Source organism: Rhinoderma darwinii, chromosome 5 (assembly GCF_050947455.1).
Source record: "Rhinoderma darwinii isolate aRhiDar2 chromosome 5, aRhiDar2.hap1, whole genome shotgun sequence".
Lineage (NCBI taxonomy): Eukaryota > Metazoa > Chordata > Amphibia > Anura > Rhinodermatidae > Rhinoderma > Rhinoderma darwinii.
Window position 1 is genome coordinate 341,983,494 of NC_134691.1, and position 21,747 is coordinate 342,005,240.

The window sequence follows — 21,747 nt, forward strand, 5'->3', positions numbered from 1 at the left end:
AAGCTCCATTATACTCTGAACACTAGTCTGTTGTATAGTCCTGGTGAAAACCCTACATCTCCCACGATGCAGTACAGCAGGGCATTCCATGTAGATTTATACTGTGAAATACTTCATGAGGACGAGTCAGACCCTGAGACTCCTAAAGGATCGTCCACCGTGGATAATCCTGCCCTACGAGGAGCTCCCCCAACGGAGAGCAGCGGCCGCTGAGCAGCGGCGTCCAGTATAACCGCAAAGCTGTATGATAGTAATGGCGCCCCCTTGTGTTTGTCAGCCGTATGATGAGGAGGAAGAGGAGGACGATGAGGATGACGAGGACAGTGAGGAAGACTCTGAGGATGACGAGGACATGCAGGACATGGATGAGATGAATGACTACAACGAGTCTCCGGATGACGGCGAGATTGAGGTGAGTGGACGGCCGATCCTGCGCTCGCCGCACGCTGGGAGTCACTGACCGATTTCTCGTTTTCAGGCTGACATGGAGGGAGCGGAGCAGGACCAGGACCAGTGGATGATCTGAGGCTCCTGCGGAGGACGGGGGAGGGTTCAGGAGTCTACTGTCAGCGGATCACGCGTCCCTATCGGATGTCGTATTATGGCGGTATTGTCCCCGAGCGCCTGCAGCTCCGTAATACAGAACCAGAGGGACTCTGCGCCGCTGGACCGGCTCTAAATCACGGACAAATCCTCAGGACGCAGGAACGGATCCCAGCAGGAAACCGGAATAAATCTCCGCTGGCTGCGCCGGTCCCTGTACAGATGAGCCCGGGACTGCGGCGTGCGGATAGACCGGGGGTGGATCCCTCATATTTATTACTGAACATTGAGCAGATGGGGTGGGGTCCCCCATTGTTTTTTTGCTCGAGGGCGGGGGGGTTGTAACTTGTGAACGCGGTTATTATGTGTGATGATATTTATTGATTTTACAATAAATGTGTCTTCGTTTTTTACCTCTCGCCGCGTTCACGTCATCGGATGTGGAATTATTTATTATGGTCGTCACAATCACTGGCAGGAAGATGATTCGTTCTGGGCTTATGTCAGCAGTGTAATGGCTCTGGGTGTTCCCATTCACTGACAGCAAGCAAAGATCTTAAAGATAGTGAGGAAGGAAAACTAACCTTTTCAGGATACAATTATTACACTTTATTTACATAAAACCGGAGAACTCCTTTAATGAAGAAGCCGGGGTCCTCGTGGCAATCAGTAGCCAGAAGACCTACAAGCCCCCCCCCCCCCCCCCCCCACCGGACATTCCGTAGTGTGGGGGGAGGGTTACATCAAAGGTGGAGCAGCAAGAAAGGCCACATGTATAATATATCTGTGGCAACAGGTCACGCACAGAGGTGTATGCAAGGTTGTATCGAGAGGGGCACAGTCTGAGCCTCCATGACATTACCAACTACAGTCAGCGCCCCCATACCATTACCAACTACAGTCAGCGCCCCCATACCATTACCAACTACAGTCAGCGCCCCCATACCATTACCAACTACAGTCAGCGCCCCCATACCATTACCAACTACAGTCAGCGCCCCCATACCATTACCAACTACAGTCAGCGCCCCCATACCATTACCAACTACAGTCAGCGCCCCCATACCATTACCAACTACAGTCAGCGCCCCCATACCATTACCAACTACAGTCAGCGCCCCCATACCATTACCAACTACAGTCAGCGCCCCCATACCATTACCAACTACAGTCAGCGCCCCATACCATTACCAACTACAGTCAGCGCCCCCATACCATTACCAACTACAGTCAGCGCCCCCATACCATTACCAACTACAGTCAGCGCCCCCATACCATTACCAACTACAGTCAGCGCCCCCATACCATTACCAACTACAGTCAGCGCCCCCATACCATTACCAACTACAGTCAGCGCCCCCATACCATTACCAACTACAGTAGTCAGCGCCCCCATACCATTACCAACTACAGTAGTCAGCGCCCCCATACCATTACCAACTACAGTAGTCAGCGCCCCCATACCATTACCAACTACAGTAGTCAGCGCCCCCATACCATTACCAACTACAGTAGTCAGCGCCCCCATACCATTACCAACTACAGTAGTCAGCGCCCCCATACCATTACCAACTACAGTAGTCAGCGCCCCCATACCATTACCAACTACAGTAGTCAGCGCCCCCATACCATTACCAACTACAGTAGTCAGCGCCCCCATACCATTACCAACTACAGTAGTCAGCGCCCCCATACCATTACCAACTACAGTAGTCAGCGCCCCCATACCATTACCAACTACAGTAGTCAGCGCCCCCATACCATTACCAACTACAGTAGTCAGCGCCCCCATACCATTACCAACTACAGTAGTCAGCGCCCCCATACCATTACCAACTACAGTAGTCAGCGCCCCCATACCATTACCAACTACAGTAGTCAGCGCCCCCATACCATTACCAACTACAGTAGTCAGCGCCCCCATACCATTACCAACTACAGTAGTCAGCGCCCCCCATACCATTACCAACTACAGTAGTCAGCGCCCCCATACCATTACCAACTACAGTAGTCAGCGCCCCCATACCATTACCAACTACAGTAGTCAGCGCCCCCATACCATTACCAACTACAGTAGTCAGCGCCCCCATACCATTACCAACTACAGTAGTCAGCGCCCCCATACCATTACCAACTACAGTAGTCAGCGCCCCCATACCATTACCAACTACAGTAGTCAGCGCCCCCATACCATTACCAACTACAGTAGTCAGCGCCCCCATACCATTACCAACTACAGTAGTCAGCGCCCCCATACCATTACCAACTACAGTAGTCAGCGCCCCCATACCATTACCAACTACAGTAGTCAGCGCCCCCATACCATTACCAACTACAGTAGTCAGCGCCCCCATACCATTACCAACTACAGTAGTCAGCGCCCCCATACCATTACCAACTACAGTAGTCAGCGCCCCCATACCATTACCAACTACAGTAGTCAGCGCCCCCATACCATTACCAACTACAGTAGTCAGCGCCCCCATACCATTACCAACTACAGTAGTCAGCGCCCCCATACCATTACCAACTACAGTAGTCAGCGCCCCCATACCATTACCAACTACAGTAGTCAGCGCCCCCATACCATTACCAACTACAGTAGTCAGCGCCCCCATACCATTACCAACTACAGTAGTCAGCGCCCCCATACCATTACCAACTACAGTAGTCAGCGCCCCCATACCATTACCAACTACAGTAGTCAGCGCCCCCATACCATTACCAACTACAGTAGTCAGCGCCCCATGACATTACCAACTACAGTAGTCAGCGCCCCCATGACATTACCAACTACAGTAGTCAGCGCCCCCATACCATTACCAACTACAGTAGTCAGCGCCCCCATACCATTACCAACTACAGTAGTCAGCGCCCCCATGACATTACCAACTACAGTAGTCAGCGCCCCCATACCATTACCAACTACAGTCAGCGCCCCCATACCATTACCAACTACAGTCAGCGCCCCCATACCATTACCAACTACAGTCAGTGTTTGGTTTTTTTTTAGCGCTGTGTGAACAAGGCCTTAATAGATTTCTTGCAACTGTCAATTTGGGGTTGTGGTTTTGTTGATGTACACAGTGACGTCCCATTATTATGACCACCTCCTACTGTTGGCAGCGTGTAGCCCATGGCGCGGTCTGGCTTGGTGGGTATATAAGGTGTGGGATCGGCTGTCTGATCACATATCACTCGTTGTTGCCCCGGGTAATGGGCGATTTATCAGAGTCGCTATAAGGGCTGATTATCGGCTTTCGGGCCAGGTTGTCGGTTTTTCTCACACAGCGCAGTTTGTGGATTGTTCGCATGCTGCTGTGGTGACTGTATTGTGAGTGGACAAATGGCGCCATTGGGAATAACCGACGTGGAAACTGCGGAGCAGCACGCGCCATTGATGTGAGAGGTGAACGTCGGCTACGAAGGTGTGCGAGGGCCGAATGACGCGCTACAGAAGAGCAGCTCACCGTGAAAATCATCCAGGGGTGACCAGACGGGGGTCTAATACAGCGAACCGACTGCGTATGGGGCTCCGAAGCCGACGGACGGTCACTGCTCCTATGTAATAAAGGGGCAGCGGAAAAAAGGCAGGATCGGAATTGGACCCCCGATGATTGGTGAAGGGTCGTCCTCTCCGATGGGTCACGTTTTCTGCTTCGTGGAACGGATGGAGGTTGGCGCGTCTGGCGAGTAACATCAGAGAAAAAACACCCGGCAGCCATTGCTGGAGGAACACGAGCCGGTGGCGCCAGTGTTCAGGTATGTTCACACGGGCTATTTTTTCGGACGTTTGGCCGTAAACTGCCTGAAAAACGGCTGAAAAATCGGAATCCACGCCTCCAAACATCCGCCCATTGATTTCAATGGTAAATACGGCGTTCTGTTCCGATGGGGCGTTTTTTACGCGGCTGTCTTTTAAAACGGCTGCTTAAAAAAACGTCTGCGAAAAAGAAGTGCAGGTCTCGAGCCGTTTATTCATTGACTCTATAGAAAAACAGCTCCAAAAACGGCCGTAAAAAAACACAGCGAAAAACGCAAGTTGCTAAAAAAAAAGCTGCAGAAAATCTTCAGGCGTTTTTGATTTTGTGTGCACGTTCCCTTAGGTTATGTTCACACGGCTTATTTTCGGACGTTTTTAAGGCCAAAAACGGCCGAAAAGTCAGAAGCAGAACGCCTCCAAATATCTGGCCATTGATTTCAATGGGAAAAACGGCGTTCTGTTCTGACGGACCGTTTTTTTGCGCGGCCGTTTTTAATTGACGCTAAAAAAACAGCTGTAAAAAATGCGAGTTTGAATAAAAAACGTCTGAAAATCTTGAGCTGTTTTCTCTTGATAACAGCCCCGTATGTTCAGACGTTTTTTAGTAAGCGTGTGCGCCCTAAGGGTACGTTCACACACAAACTCGAAAACGTCTCAAACTACGGAGCTGTGCACGCACCCATAGGCTGAGTTCACGCAGAGTTTTTTGCAGGCAGAAAATTCTGCATCAAGATTCCGTTTGGAATTTTGAGGGAGATTTTCCTCTGCCTGCACGCCGCTTGCCGAATTTTTCGATTGCGCCCATTGAGTGCCACGGGCAAAAACGACACGAAATACGCATTCTCTGCCTCCCATTGATGTCAATGGGAGGTCAGAGGCGTAAACGCCCGAAGATAGGGCATGTCGCTTCTTTTTACCGCGAGCAGTAAAAAAAACGTGTTTGCCTCCCATTGAAATCAGTGGGAGGCATTTTCGGCTGTTTTTTGGCGCGTTTTCCGATGCGGTTTCTGTGTAAAAAAAAACTCAGTGTGAACTGGGCCTTATAGTCTGGGGGATTATTTCATGACGTTCTCTGGGCCACTCATCCATGTGGACGGCTCAGAAGCGATGTGGGTGTGAATCCATCGCTGCAGATGACGTGCCCCCTACATGCTGACTGTCTTCCCTACATGCTGACTGTCTTCCCTACATGCTGACTGTCTTCCCTACATGCTGACTGTCTTCCCTACATGCTGACTGTCTTCCCTACATGCTGACTGTCTTCCCCGGGGCAGGTGGAATCTTCCAGACAATGCAACATGTCACACGGCGAGAAATGTCCGACAGGAAGAGCCCGACCAAGACCGACCAGCACCTTATTGATCACTCCCCGCCCGTCTACTGCTGTCCGTGCTGCCCACGCCGGTCACTCTGGCTATTAGTGGCGGTCATAATAATGGGACTCCTCCGTGTATATTACGGCGATGTACACAGCGATCTTTGGATACGTGGCTCTAGCCTTAAAGTCGCTCCACTGTTTTTGGGGTGCGATTTGACTGCGACTCACAATTTATATTTTATTTTTTGCGTGACCATATAGAGACCTGTCACATGACGCGATTTAGGGTATGTTCACACGAGGGCGTCCGTTACGGCTGAAATTACGGGGATGTTTCAGCCTGAAAACATCCCCGTAATTTCAGCCGTACCGGCATGTGCAGGCGCTTGAACGCTGCGTCCATTACGGGCGTAATTAGCGCTGCTATTCATTGGAGTCAATGAATAACGGCTCCAATTACGCCCAAAGAAGTGACAGGTCACTTCTTTGACGCGGGCGGTAAATTACGCCTCGTGTGAACAGACAAACGTCTGCCCATTGATTTCAATGGGCAGATGTTTGTCAGCGCTATTTTCGGACGTAATTTGGGGCAAAAACGCCCGAATTACGTCCGTAAATAGGCCGTGTGAACATACCCTAAGGGTATGTTCACACGGCGGGGGTCCATAACGGCTGAAATTACGGGGATGTTTCAGCCTGAAAACATCCCCGTAATTTCAGCCGTACCGGCATGTGCAGGCGCTTGAACGCCGCGTCAATTACGGCCGTAATTAGCGCTGCTATTCATTGGAGTCAATGAATAGCGGCTCCAATTACGGCCAAAGAAGTGACAGGTCACTTCTTCTACGCGGGCGTCTATTTGCGCGCCGTCATTTGACAGCGGCGCGTAAATATACGCCTCGTGTGAACAGACAAACGTCTGCCCATTGCTTTCAATGGGCAGATGTTTGTCAGCGCTATTGAGGCGCTATTTTCGGGCGTAATTCGGGGCAAAAACGCCCGATTTACGTCCGTAAATAGGCCGTGTGAACATACCCTAGGGTATGTACACACACACTAATTACGTCCGTAATTGACGGACGTATTTCGGCCGGAAGTCCCGGACCGAACACAGTGCAGGGAGCCGGGCTCCTAGCATCATAGTTATGTACGATGCTAGGAGTCCCTGCCTCTCTGCAGGACAACTGTCCCGTACTGTAATCATGTTTTCAGTACGTTACAGTTGTCCTGCAGCGAGGCAGGGACTCCTAGCATCGTACATAACTATGATGCTAGGAGCCCGGCTCCCTGCATGGAGTTCGGTTCGGGACTTGCGGCCGAAATACGTCCGTCATTTACGGACGTAATTAATGTGTGTGCACATAGCCTAAATCGCGGACAAATCTCACATATTTTGTTGCACGACTCGAATGCAGCCCCAAATATTAACCGCCCACGTCAGCCCTGCTACATCTACAGCGAGTGTGCTATTGTCAGTGCGCCCTCTGTTGCCAAATGTGAGTATTGCATCCAGACTGCACCATTCTCGCTCCCCGGAGGGGGGTACTGCTCACACATCCCTTCCTCAGCCTCGGCTAACTTCTCAGATTTATACAAATTCCGCGCAGAACGATATTATAAAATGTGTGTGTATCATCGCCGGGCTGGGGAGTATCGGGGATAGTGCCTGTTTATAATCAGAGATAATAGTGGTATCGCCGGGAGGAAGGAAGTGCTGGACCGGTAAGTCGGAGCTCTCAGTCTACACGCGGTCGGGCGCTGGTGAGTCGGGTGTGCGGCGCTGCTCCCGGGTGTAGTTGGGGTTGGGCTTTATTTCTTGTATGTTATCATATATTTGTTTTTAGGTATTACAGATGAGTCTGTGCCGGGAGAGGATGATCATGAGGAGGCAGAGCAGCTCCCACACTACTGACCTGGTATGTAAAGGATCGGCTGTACATTATAAGCTTATTACACACCATCTGTAGAGTAACGAACACCATGTGACCCATTATAAAGGATCGGCTGTACATAATCTTATTACACACCAGCTGTAGAGTAACGAACACCATGTGACCCAGTATAAAGGATCGGCAGGGATGATACATAGAATCTCTGGACCGGTTACTTTTTCTTCCGCTAAATATTTGATCTGTAATTGGAGGTATCCAGACTTGTTCCCATATAAGTCTTACAATCGATGATGTAATAACCTGTATGTAGTGATGTCATCGCTGCAGAAATAATCAGATATAACGGTATATAGCCGGTGATTCTCTCCATCCTGCTGCCGTTCATGTTCGTCTATGGCGATTAGTCCGATCATGGGCGTTCCAGCCGAGTCCGTGTTTATAATGGCTCAGTGCTGGTCATGTGACCCTGACATCACGCGCAGGTCTACCAGCATGGTGGGGCTTGTGGTAGTCCCGTCCGTTCCTCTAGACCCTGCTAGATCAGCGCTGGGACGGTTTGAGGCCTCTCCCTGCTGCTCCGGGGGGAGGTTATAGAAATCCCGCACACGCACCCGCAGCTTCTTGTTAGGACGTCTCCTCTCATCCATGTTTTATCCCCCCCCTCCCCAGTATCCACCGTGACGCAATAAAACCGCATAACGGGTAGAAGTGGAGAGGTGCTCGGTGCGGAGAGGTCGCAGGAGGACGATCTGCCTGAAGGAGCTCCTTACAGGAGAAGGTAAGATGGTGCTGTATGGACAGCCGGTGGTGCACGCGCAGGTCTACCAGCATGGTGGGGCTTGGGGTAGTCCCGTCCATTCCTCTAGACCCTGCTAGATCAGCGCTGGGACGGTTTGAGGCCTCTCCCTGCTGCTCCGGGGGGAGGTTATAGAAATCCCGCAGCTTCTTGTTAGGACGTCTCCTCTCATCCATGTTTTATCCCCCCCCTCCCCAGTATCCACCGTGACGCAATAAAACCGCATAACGGGTAGAAGTGGAGAGGTGCTCGGTGCGGAGAGGTCGCAGGAGGACTGTCTGTCTCAAGGAGCTCCTTAAAGGAGAAGGTAAGATGGCGCTGTATGGAGGCCGGTGGTGCGCGCGCAGGTCTACCAGCATGGTGGGGCTTGTGGTAGTCCAGTCCATTCCTTTAGACTCTGCTAGATCAGCGCTGGGACGGTTTGAGGCCTCTCCCTGCTGCTCCGGGGGGAGGTTATAGAAATCCCGCACATGTGATATCTCCGAGGTTATGTGATGACAGGGGGTGGGATTGTTCCTGGCCTGCTTGGTATCACTGCGTGTTTAATTTTTTTTATATATTGGTCCAACTCTGCGAATAGACAAATAAAAACGTCCTACGGTTTCGTGTCTGCAGTTCCCATTCAGATCTGTGCGTCTCTATGGTTACAGACTACAAACAAGCCGTGTAGTCTGATCCTGCCTAATTTCTCTTTTCTTTTACGAACATCTGGTGTTGTCCTCTGGTAAGAAGTTGCATCTGTGTATGGTCGGGCAGACAGTCCCTGTTCTCACCTCCTGACCTTTCCAAGTGTCGTAGATTCTGCAATATTCGCCGACTTTTGTTCTCGTGTCGCCCGTTTATGAATGCGCTCACGCGTTTTTTTTTTCTTGCAGGAGGAGGAGTCTGGGTGGAGGCGGCTGCGGAGGATGGGAGTGAGTCTCGTTTCCCAGGGCGCCTGCACCGCGCTCGTCGATGATGATGAACGTGTCGGCTGCCGCTGGGGTGTTGTCCATAATGTCAAGGAAAATATTACAGCGGGGATTATAGGAAATAGTATGTCTTTAGTATACATGGGGGGTGGCAGGTTCTTCCGCTGTACGGGAGACCCCTGTGTGTTATTGGGGTACAGTGTGGGCTGTTGGCGGCCTGGGTACGCTGTATGGCCTTGTTCACACTGTCATGTTCTCGTCTGGAGGGGCAGGGAGCACCCGGATCATGACGAAAATACTAATTGCAGAGCCCGTGCCGCCTGTAACACGGCAACCGCAGCGCTGATCGGCATACAATGAGTGACATGGGGGGGGGGACTCCTGTGACGTGGTCGGGGCCCATACCTAATATATGCAGACGTCCCAGTACACGTAGGAGGACCCTGGGGGCTGTTGGGCCGCACCTTGTCCCGCCTGGATAGTTATTTGTCTACTTTGTGGATGAGATCTGTGGGTTTGGCGCTCGCTGCGTTGTTCGTTACTATCCCTGGAGACGCGTAGACCGTGTCTGGTATCTTCCGTTTCTAGTATTCGTGTCCTCGCGGTTTCTACTTTCTCTGATTTATATTCTGTGGTTTGATTAATAAACTTGAAGACTTTACATCTTTGTGTCGTTTCATTTTTTTTTTTACTGTTTTTTTTGGTTTGTATACTTATGTATGACCTGAGGGTTGTCTGTACTGACATGTAGATGGATGATGATGATGATGGTGGTGGTAGTTCCGGTCACTAGATCTGGGGATAGTTATGGCTGTAATACAGACCAGGGCCGCACGATGCAGCAACATATCGAGACTGCCCCGGGAATGGTCCAATGCTGTGAATTCATGTGTTCAATACTAAGAAGTGTGGCCCCCGTGTTCTGTCTTCAGCGACGGTGCGATCCGGAGCAGAGCAATGGTTGTAATACAGACTCTAACTGTGGAGATCAAATAAACCTGATCTCTGCTGAAAGCCCCTTGAATTCTGCCATCAAAGCTGATCTTGCCATTCAGTGAGAAGGGGGGGCTTTCATTGAGTCACAGGGAATCCCTCTGATGTGATTTAGGACCATACCTTATATGGGCAGACACCCTTGAAGGACCCCTAGGGCTGTCTTGTAATATTTCCTGTTGGCTGTTACTTCAGTACACCCGATCATTGTAGAGATATAGGCCAGTATTTCAGTTAGGTCTCGTGCACACGACCATGGCCTTGTGCATGGCTGTGATTTTCCGGCCGGCCGCAGAGTATCACCCACCGTATACTGGACCAGTTCTCAGCCAGAAGCAATAAATTCAGTGACGATGAATGAACACGACGCCGTGCGGTTTGGGTGATATCCGGTTTGGGCAGATCGCCGTCTCCATTACTGATGAACGACTCACGCTGGGAAATCTGGTCCTTGAGACGTCGGGTTATGTCTCCCGCTGGGGCGCTGTAATACATGGACCGCATAGTCGCGTCGCAGGAAAAATGGCCCCCAATTTGAGGTTTAGTGAACGTCGTGCTCTCTTATACTTTCCCACATTGAGCACAATTCAACGAAATCCTTTCTCATTAAAAAAATTGTTTGTTTAAAAATGGTAAAACATTTTTTTATACGGTAATACCGCCCCCAAAAAATTATCTATGGGTCAGCCAATCGCCACAGATCCGACTCCTGCAAAATAATGGTCTGTCCGTGTGGATGACTGGAGTCTGCGTTTCATGGAGGTGGGGGCCTGAGCAGGGGAACCTTTTATGACGGCCATTTGTATATCTGGGACATATGGACGGGGAGTCGTCTCCACAAGACCAGAAATCCACAGAAAGATGGAAGGAATAGCGCTACCGACATCAGCATGAGATTGGTGCAGATCCTCAAGGGATCCCGTCCATATTGTGAGGATGTCATCTGTATAACGGCCACGTATTTGTAGCTGGTTGCGTCATTCTTGCTGTCAAAAGTGGCGGAAACCACGACAGGAGAAGGTGCTGAACACAGACGTGGACATATACGCCAAATAATAAGTCATAGAATCTACATATTACACACTGCAACTGTATGAACTCTGCTACATCTCACCCTATGACTGGCACCAAATAACTTCAGCTAAAATAAGTGGAAAAAGTCAAGACATAACAGAGCAGCCCCCACTACATGGTACTGCCAGCCTCTGTATACTGCCCGGCTCCTGTATATACATCACACGTGGCACTGCCAGCCTCTGTATACTGCCCGGCTCCTGTATATACATCACACGTGGCACTGCCAGCCTCTGTATACTGCCCGGCTCCTGTATATACATCACACGTGGCACTGCCAGCCTCTGTATGCTGCCCGGCTCCTGTATATACATCACACGTAGCTCTGCCAGCCTCTGTATACTGCCCGGCTCCTGTATATACATCACACGTGGCACTGCCAGCCTCTGTATACTGCCCGGCTCCTGTATATACATGGCACTGCCAGCCTCTGTATACTGCCCGGCTCCTGTATATATATCACATGTGGCACTGCCAGCCTCTGTATACTGCCCGGCTCCTGTATATACATCACACGTGGCTCTGCCAGCCTCTGTATACTGCCCGGCTCCTGTATGTACATCACACGTGGCACTGCCAGCCTCTGTATACTGCCCGGCTCCTGTATATACATCACACGTGGCACTGCCAGCCTCTGTATCCTGCCCGGCTCCTGTATATACATCACACGTGGCACTGCCAGCCTCTATGCTGCCCGGCTCCTGTATATACATGGCACTGCCAGCCTCTGTATACTGCCCGGCTCCTGTATATACATCACACGTGGCTCTGCCAGCCTCTGTATACTGCCCGGCTCCTGTATATACATCACACGTGGCACTGCCAGCCTCTGTATACTGCCCGGCTCCTGTATATACATCACACGTGGCACTGCCAGCCTCTGTATCCTGCCCGGCTCCTGTATATACATCACGCGTGGCACTGCCAGCCTCTGTATACTGCCCGGCTCCTGTATATACATCACACGTGGCACTGCCAGCCTCTGTATCCTGCCCAGCTCCTGTATATACATCACACGTGGCACTGCCAGCCTCTATACTGCCCGACTCCTGTATATACATCACACGTGGCTCTGCCAGCCTCTGTATACTGCCCGGCTCCTGTATATACATCACACGTGGCACTGCCAGCCTCTGTATACTGCCCGGCTCCTGTATATACATCACACGTGGCACTGCCAGCCTCTGTATCCTGCCCGGCTCCTGTATATACATCACACGTGGCACTGCCAGCCTCTGTATACTGCCCGGTTCCTGTATGTACATCACACGTGGCACTGCCAGCCTCTGTATACTGCTCGGCTCCTGTGTGTACATCACACGTGGCACTGCCAGCCTCTGTATACTGCCCGGCTCCTGTATGTACATCACACGTGGCACTGCCAGCCTCTGTATACTGCCCGGCTCCTGTATGTACATCACACGTGGCACTGCCAGCCTCTGTATACTGCCCGGATCCTGTATGTACATCACACGTGGCACTGCCAGCCTCTGTATACTGCCCGGCTCCTGCGTATACATCACACGTGGCACTGCCAGCCTCTGTATACTGCCCGGCTCCTGCATATACATCACACGTGGCACTGCCAGCCTCTGTATACTGCCCGGCTCCTGTATATACATCACACGTGGCACTGTCAGCCTCTGTATACTGCCCGGCTCCTGTATATACATCACACATGGCACTGCCAGCCTCTGTATGCTGCCCGGCTCCTGTATATACATCACACATGGCACTGCCAGCCTCTGTATACTGCCCGGCTCCTGTATATACATCACACATGGCACTGCCAGCCTCTGTATGCTGCCCGGCTCCTGTATATACATCACTGCCAGCCTCTGTATGCTGCCCGGCTCCTGTATATACATCACACATGGCACTGCCAGCCTCTGTATGCTGCCCGGCTCCTGTATATACATCACACATGGCACTGCCAGCCTCTGTATACTGCCCGGCTCCTGTATATACATCACACATGGCACTGCCCTCCTCTGTATACTGCCCGGCTCCTGTATATACATCACACATGGCACTGCCAGCCTCTGTATGCTGCCCGGCTCCTGTATATACATCACACATGGCACTGCCAGCCTCTGTATGCTGCCCGGCTCCTGTATATACATCACACATGGCACTGCCAGCCTCTGTATGCTGCCCGGCTCCTGTATATACATCACACATGGCACTGCCAGCCTCTGTATACTGCCCGGCTCCTGTATATACATCACACTTGGCACTGCCAGCCTCTGTATACTGCCCGGCTCCTGTATATACATCACACATGGCACTGCCAGCCTCTGTATACTGCCCGGCTCCTGTATATACATCACACATGGCACTGCCCTCCTCTGTATGCTGCCCGGCTCCTGTATATGCATCACACATGGCACTGCCAGCCTCTGTATGCTGCCCGGCTCCTGTATATACATCACACGTGGCACTGCCAGCCTCTGTATACTGCCCGGCTCCTGTATATACATCACACGTGGCACTGCCAGCCTCTGTATACTGCCCGGCTCCTGTATATATATAACACGTGGCACTCCCAGCCTCTGTATACTGCCCGGCCCCTGTATATACATCACACATGGCACTGCCCTCCTCTGTATACTGCCCGGCTCCTGTATATACATCACACGTGGCACTGCCAGCCTCTGTATACTGCCCGGCTCCTGTATATATATCACACGTGGCACTGCCAGCCTCTGTATACAGCCCGGCTCCTGTATATACATCACACGTGGCACTGCCAGCCTCTGTATACTGCCCGGCTCCTGTATATACATCACACGTGGCACTGCCAGCCTCTGTATACTGCCCGGCTCCTGTATATACATCACACATGGCACTGCCAGCCTCTGTAAACTGCCCGGCTCCTGTATGTACATCACACGTGGCACTGCCAGCCTCTGTATACTGCCCGGCTCCTGTATATACATCACACATGGCACTGCCAGCCTCTGTATACTGCCCGGCTCCTGTATATATATCACACGTGGCACTGCCAGCCTCTGTATACTGCCCGGCCCCTGTATATACATCACACATGGCACTGCCCTCCTCTGTATACTGCCCGGCTCCTGTATATACATCACACGTGGCACTGCCAGCCTCTGTATACTGCCCGGCTCCTGTATATATATCACACGTGGCACTGCCAGCCTCTGTATACAGCCCGGCTCCTGTATATACATCACACGTGGCACTGCCAGCCTCTGTATACTGCCCGGCCCCTGTATATACATCACACATGGCACTGCCCTCCTCTGTATACTGCCCGGCTCCTGTATATACATCACACGTGGCACTGCCAGCCTCTGTATACTGCCCGGCTCCTGTATATACATCACACGTGGCACTGCCAGCCTCTGTATACTGCCCGGCTCCTGTATGTACATCACACGTGGCACTGCCAGCCTCTGTATACTGCCCGGCTCCTGTGTATACATCACACGTGGCACTGCCAGCCTCTGTATACTGCCCGGCTCCTGTATGTACATCACACGTGGCACTGCCAGCCTCTGTATACTGCCCGGCTCCTGTGTATACATCACACGTGGCACTGCCAGCCTCTGTATACTTCCCGGCTCCTGTATGTACATCACACGTGGCACTGCCAGCCTCTGTATACTGCCCGGCTCCTGTATATACATCACACGTGGCACTGCCAGCCTCTGTATACTGCCCGGCTCCTGTATATACATCACACGTGGCACTGCCAGCCTCTGTATGCTGCCCGGCTCCTGTATATACATCACACGTAGCTCTGCCAGCCTCTGTATACTGCCCGGCTCCTGTATATACATCACACGTGGCACTGCCAGCCTCTGTATACTGCCCGGCTCCTGTATATACATGGCACTGCCAGCCTCTGTATACTGCCCGGCTCCTGTATATACATCACATGTGGCACTGCCAGCCTCTGTATACTGCCCGGCTCCTGTATATACATCACACGTGGCTCTGCCAGCCTCTGTATACTGCCCGGCTCCTGTATGTACATCACACGTGGCACTGCCAGCCTCTGTATACTGCCCGGCTCCTGTATATACATCACACGTGGCACTGCCAGCCTCTGTATCCTGCCCGGCTCCTGTATATACATCACACGTGGCACTGCCAGCCTCTGTATACTGCCCGGCTCCTGTATATACATCACACGTGGCACTGCCAGCCTCTGTATACTGCCCGGCTCCTGTATGTACATCACACGTGGCACTGCCAGCCTCTGTATACTGCTCGGCTCCTGTGTGTACATCACACGTGGCACTGCCAGCCTCTGTATACTGCCCGGCTCCTGTATGTACATCACACGTGGCACTGCCAGCCTCTGTATACTGCTCGGCTCCTGTGTGTACATCACACGTGGCACTGCCAGCCTCTGTATACTGCCCGGCTCCTGTATGTACATCACACGTGGCACTGCCAGCCTCTGTATACTGCCCGGCTCCTGTATGTACATCACACGTGGCACTGCCAGCCTCTGTATACTGCCCGGATCCTGTATGTACATCACACGTGGCACTGCCAGCCTCTGTATACTGCCCGGCTCCTGCGTATACATCACACGTGGCACTGCCAGCCTCTGTATACTGCCCGGCTCCTGCATATACATCACACGTGGCACTGCCAGCCTCTGTATACTGCCCGGCTCCTGTATATACATCACACGTGGCACTGTCAGCCTCTGTATACTGCCCGGCTCCTGTATATACATCACACATGGCACTGCCAGCCTCTGTATGCTGCCCGGCTCCTGTATATACATCACACATGGCACTGCCAGCCTCTGTATACTGCCGGCTCCTGTATATACATCACACATGGCACTGCCAGCCTCTGTATGCTGCCCGGCTCCTGTATATACATCACACATGGCACTGCCAGCCTCTGTATGCTGCCCGGCTCCTGTATATACATCACACATGGCACTGCCAGCCTCTGTATGCTGCCCGGCTCCTGTATATACATCACACATGGCACTGCCAGCCTCTGTATACTGCCCGGCTCCTGTATATACATCACACATGGCACTGCCCTCCTCTGTATACTGCCCGGCTCCTGTATATACATCACACATGGCACTGCCAGCCTCTGTATGCTGCCCGGCTCCTGTATATACATCACACATGGCACTGCCAGCCTCTGTATGCTGCCCGGCTCCTGTATATACATCACACATGGCACTGCCAGCCTCTATGCTGCCCGGCTCCTGTATATACATCACACATGGCACTGCCAGCCTCTGTATGCTGCCCGGCTCCTGTATATACATCACACATGGCACTGCCAGCCTCTGTATACTGCCCGGCTCCTGTATATACATCACACTTGGCACTGCCAGCCTCTGTATACTGCCCGGCTCCTGTATATACATCACACATGGCACTGCCAGCCTCTGTATACTGCCCGGCTCCTGTATATACATCACACATGGCACTGCCCTCCTCTGTATGCTGCCCGGCTCCTGTATATGCATCACACATGGCACTGCCAGCCTCTGTATGCTGCCCGGCTCCTGTATATACATCACACGTGGCACTGCCAGCCTCTGTATACTGCCCGGCTCCTGTATATACATCACACGTGGCACTGCCAGCCTCTGTATGCTGCCCGGCTCCTGTATATACATCACACGTGGCACTGCCAGCCTCTGTATACTGCCCGGCTCCTGTATATACATCACAGGTGGCACTGCCAGCCTCTGTATACTGCCCGGCCCCTGTATATACATCACACGTGGCACTGCCAGCCTCTGTATACTGCCCGGCTCCTGTATATACATCACACGTGGCACTGCCAGCCTCTGTATACTGCCCGGCTCCTGTATGTACATCACACGTGGCACTGCCAGCCTCTGTATACTGCCCGGCTCCTGTATGTACATCACACGTGGCACTGCCAGCCTCTGTATACTGCCCGGCTCCTGTATATACATCACACGTGGCACTGCCAGCCTCTGTATACTGCCCGGCTCCTGTATATATATAACACGTGGCACTCCCAGCCTCTGTATACTGCCCGGCCCCTGTATATACATCACACATGGCACTGCCCTCCTCTGTATACTGCCCGGCTCCTGTATATACATCACACGTGGCACTGCCAGCCTCTGTATACTGCCCGGCTCCTGTATATATATCACACGTGGCACTGCCAGCCTCTGTATACAGCCCGGCTCCTGTATATACATCACACGTGGCACTGCCAGCCTCTGTATACTGCCCGGCTCCTGTATATACATCACACGTGGCACTGCCAGCCTCTGTATACTGCCCGGCTCCTGTATATACATCACACATGGCACTGCCAGCCTCTGTAAACTGCCCGGCTCCTGTATGTACATCACACGTGGCACTGCCAGCCTCTGTATACTGCCCGGCTCCTGTATATACATCACACATGGCACTGCCAGCCTCTGTATACTGCCCGGCTCCTGTATATATATCACACGTGGCACTGCCAGCCTCTGTATACTGCCCGGCCCCTGTATATACATCACACATGGCACTGCCCTCCTCTGTATACTGCCCGGCTCCTGTATATACATCACACGTGGCACTGCCAGCCTCTGTATACTGCCCGGCTCCTGTATATATATCACACGTGGCACTGCCAGCCTCTGTATACAGCCCGGCTCCTGTATATACATCACACGTGGCACTGCCAGCCTCTGTATACTGCCCGGCCCCTGTATATACATCACACATGGCACTGCCCTCCTCTGTATACTGCCCGGCTCCTGTATATACATCACACGTGGCACTGCCAGCCTCTGTATACTGCCCGGCTCCTGTATATACATCACACGTGGCACTGCCAGCCTCTGTATACTGCCCGGCTCCTGTATGTACATCACACGTGGCACTGCCAGCCTCTGTATACTGCCCGGCTCCTGTGTATACATCACACGTGGCACTGCCAGCCTCTGTATACTGCCCGGCTCCTGTATGTACATCACACGTGGCACTGCCAGCCTCTGTATACTGCCCGGCTCCTGTGTATACATCACACGTGGCACTGCCAGCCTCTGTATACTTCCCGGCTCCTGTATGTACATCACACGTGGCACTGCCAGCCTCTGTATACTGCCCGGCTCCTGTATATACATCACACGTGGCACTGCCAGCCTCTGTATACTGCCCGGCTCCTGTATATACATCACACGTGGCACTGCCAGCCTCTGTATGCTGCCCGGCTCCGGTATATACATCACACGTAGCTCTGCCAGCCTCTGTATACTGCCCGGCTCCTGTATATACATCACACGTGGCACTGCCAGCCTCTGTATACTGCCCGGCTCCTGTATATACATGGCACTGCCAGCCTCTGTATACTGCCCGGCTCCTGTATATACATCACATGTGGCACTGCCAGCCTCTGTATACTGCCCGGCTCCTGTATATACATCACACGTGGCTCTGCCAGCCTCTGTATACTGCCCGGCTCCTGTATGTACATCACACGTGGCACTGCCAGCCTCTGTATACTGCCCGGCTCCTGTATATACATCACACATGGCACTGCCAGCCTCTGTATCCTGCCCGGCTCCTGTATATACATCACACGTGGCACTGCCAGCCTCTATGCTGCCCGGCTCCTGTATATACATGGCACTGCCAGCCTCTGTATACTGCCCGGCTCCTGTATATACATCACACGTGGCTCTGCCAGCCTCTGTATACTGCCCGGCTCCTGTATATACATCACACGTGGCACTGCCAGCCTCTGTATACTGCCCGGCTCCTGTATATACATCACACGTGGCACTGCCAGCCTCTGTATCCTGCCCGGCTCCTGTATATACATCACACGTGGCACTGCCAGCCTCTGTATACTGCCCGGCTCCTGTATATACATCACACGTGGCACTGCCAGCCTCTGTATCCTGCCCCGCTCCTGTATATACATCACACGCGGCACTGCCAGCCTCTATACTGCCCGACTCCTGTATATACATCACACGTGGCTCTGCCAGCCTCTGTATACTGCCCGGCTCCTGTATATACATCACACATGGCACTGCCAGCCTCTGTATACTGCCCGGCTCCTGTATATACATCACACGTGGCACTGCCAGCCTCTGTATCCTGCCCGGCTCCTGTATATACATCACACGTGGCACTGCCAGCCTCTGTATACTGCCCGGCTCCTGTATATACATCACACGTGGCACTGCCAGCCTCTGTATACTGCCCGGCTCCTGTATGTACATCACACGTGGCACTGCCAGCCTCTGTATACTGCTCGGCTCCTGTGTGTACATCACACGTGGCACTGCCAGCCTCTGTATACTGCCCGGCTCCTGTATGTACATCACACGTGGCATTGCCAGCCTCTGTATACTGCCCGGCTCCTGTATGTACATCACACGTGGCACTGCCAGCCTCTGTATACTGCCCGGATCCTGTATGTACATCACACGTGGCACTGCCAGCCTCTGTATACTGCCCGGCTCCTGCGTATACATCACACGTGGCACTGCCAGCCTCTGTATACTGCCCGGCTCCTGTATATACATCACACGTGGCACTGTCAGCCTCTGTATACTGCCCCGCTCCTGTATATACATCACACATGGCACTGCCAGCCTCTGTATGCTGCCCGGCTCCTGTATATACATCACACATGGCACTGCCAGCCTCTGTATACTGCCCGGCTCCTGTATATACATCACACATGGCACTGCCAGCCTCTGTATACTGCCCGGCTCCTGTATATACATCACACATGGCACTGCCAGCCTCTGTATGCTGCCCGGCTCCTGTATATACATCACACGTGGCACTGCCAGCCTCTGTATACTGCCCGGCTCCTGTATATACATCACACGTGGCACTGCCAGCCTCTGTATGCTGCCCGGCTCCTGTATATACATCACACGTGGCACTGCCAGCCTCTGTATACTGCCCGGCTCCTGTATATACATCACAGGTGGCACTGCCAGCCTCTGTATACTGCCCGGCCCCTGTATATACATCACACGTGGCACTGCCAGCCTCTGTATACTGCCCGGCTCCTGTATATACATCACACGTGGCACTGCCAGCCTCTGTATACTGCCCGGCTCCTGTATGTACATCACACGTGGCACTGCCAGCCTCTGTATACTGCCCGGCTCCTGTATGTACATCACACGTGGCACTGCCAGCCTCTGTATACTGCCCGGCTCCTGTATATACATCACACGTGGCACTGCCAGCCTCTGTATACTGCCCGGCTCCTGTATATATATAACACGTGGCACTCCCAGCCTCTGTATACTGCCCGGCCCCTGTATATACATCACACATGGCACTGCCCTCCTCTGTATACTGCCCGGCTCCTGTATATACATCACACGTGGCACTGCCAGCCTCTGTATACTGCCCGGCTCCTGTATATATATCACACGTGGCACTGCCAGCCTCTGTATACAGCCCGGCTCCTGTATATACATCACACGTGGCACTGCCAGCCTCTGTATACTGCCCGGCTCCTGTATATACATCACACGTGGCACTGCCAGCCTCTGTATACTGCCCGGCTCCTGTATATACATCACACATGGCACTGCCAGCCTCTGTAAACTGCCCGGCTCCTGTATGTACATCACACGTGGCACTGCCAGCCTCTGTATACTGCCCGGCTCCTGTATATACATCACACATGGCACTGCCAGCCTCTGTATACTGCCCGGCTCCTGTATATACATCACACGTGGCTCTGCCAGCCTCTGTATACTGCCCGGCTCCTGTATGTACATCACACGTGGCACTGCCAGCCTCTGTATACTGCCCGGCTCCTGTATATACATCACACGTGGCAATGCCAGCCTCTGTATCCTGCCCGGCTCCTGTATATACATCACACGTGGCACTGCCAGCCTCTATGCTGCCCGGCTCCTGTATATACATGGCACTGCCAGCCTCTGTATACTGCCCGGCTCCTGTATATACATCACACGTGGCTCTGCCAGCCTCTGTATACTGCCCGGCTCCTGTATATACATCACACGTGGCACTGCCAGCCTCTGTATACTGCCCGGCTCCTGTATATACATCACACGTGGCACTGCCAGCCTCTGTATCCTGCCCGGCTCCTGTATATACATCACGCGTGGCACTGCCAGCCTCTGTATACTGCCCGGCTCCTGTATATACATCACACGTGGCACTGCCAGCCTCTGTATCCTGCCCAGCTCCTGTATATACATCACACGTGGCACTGCCAGCCTCTATACTGCCCGACTCCTGTATATACATCACACGTGGCTCTGCCAGCCTCTGTATACTGCCCGGCTCCTGTATATACATCACACGTGGCACTGCCAGCCTCTGTATACTGCCCGGCTCCTGTATATACATCACACGTGGCACTGCCAGCCTCTGTATCCTGCCCGGCTCCTGTATATACATCACACGTGGCACTGCCAGCCTCTGTATACTGCCCGGTTCCTGTATGTACATCACACGTGG

At 52.7% G+C, this 21,747-nt stretch overlaps 1 protein-coding gene, 1 long non-coding RNA gene and 3 other non-coding genes across 6 annotated transcripts in view; all 5 read left to right on the plus strand.

Annotated features, from left to right (window-relative positions):
- The window catches only part of ANAPC15 (anaphase promoting complex subunit 15), a 27,873-nt gene extending 26,911 nt beyond the window's left edge, over nucleotides 1–962 (plus strand). The window contains exons 5-6 of the mRNA XM_075827890.1: nucleotides 278–412; nucleotides 479–962. Coding sequence (XP_075684005.1) covers nucleotides 278–412; nucleotides 479–526 — 183 coding nt within the window. The 3' untranslated portion in view covers nucleotides 527–962. The remainder of the gene's footprint in view (nucleotides 1–277; nucleotides 413–478) is intronic.
- Nucleotides 963–6,964: 6,002 nt separating this feature from the next.
- Nucleotides 6,965–9,884, plus strand: LOC142653089 (uncharacterized). 2 transcript variants are annotated; one of them, XR_012848046.1, is made up of 5 exons: nucleotides 6,965–7,120; nucleotides 7,469–7,540; nucleotides 8,186–8,294; nucleotides 8,511–8,619; nucleotides 9,188–9,884. It is a non-coding gene; the product is annotated as an uncharacterized LOC142653089 (long non-coding RNA). The 2 variants fall into 2 exon arrangements; XR_012848045.1 differs by lacking the exon at nucleotides 6,965–7,120 and adding an exon at nucleotides 7,360–7,385.
- Nucleotides 7,993–8,125, plus strand: LOC142654774 (small nucleolar RNA SNORA9). Its single transcript, XR_012849113.1, has one exon. It is a non-coding gene; the product is annotated as a small nucleolar RNA SNORA9 (small nucleolar RNA).
- Nucleotides 8,330–8,462, plus strand: LOC142654776 (small nucleolar RNA SNORA9). Its single transcript, XR_012849115.1, has one exon. It is a non-coding gene; the product is annotated as a small nucleolar RNA SNORA9 (small nucleolar RNA).
- LOC142654773 (small nucleolar RNA SNORA9) lies at nucleotides 8,654–8,786 on the plus strand. Its single transcript, XR_012849112.1, has one exon. It is a non-coding gene; the product is annotated as a small nucleolar RNA SNORA9 (small nucleolar RNA).
- Nucleotides 9,885–21,747: the final 11,863 nt, after the last annotated feature.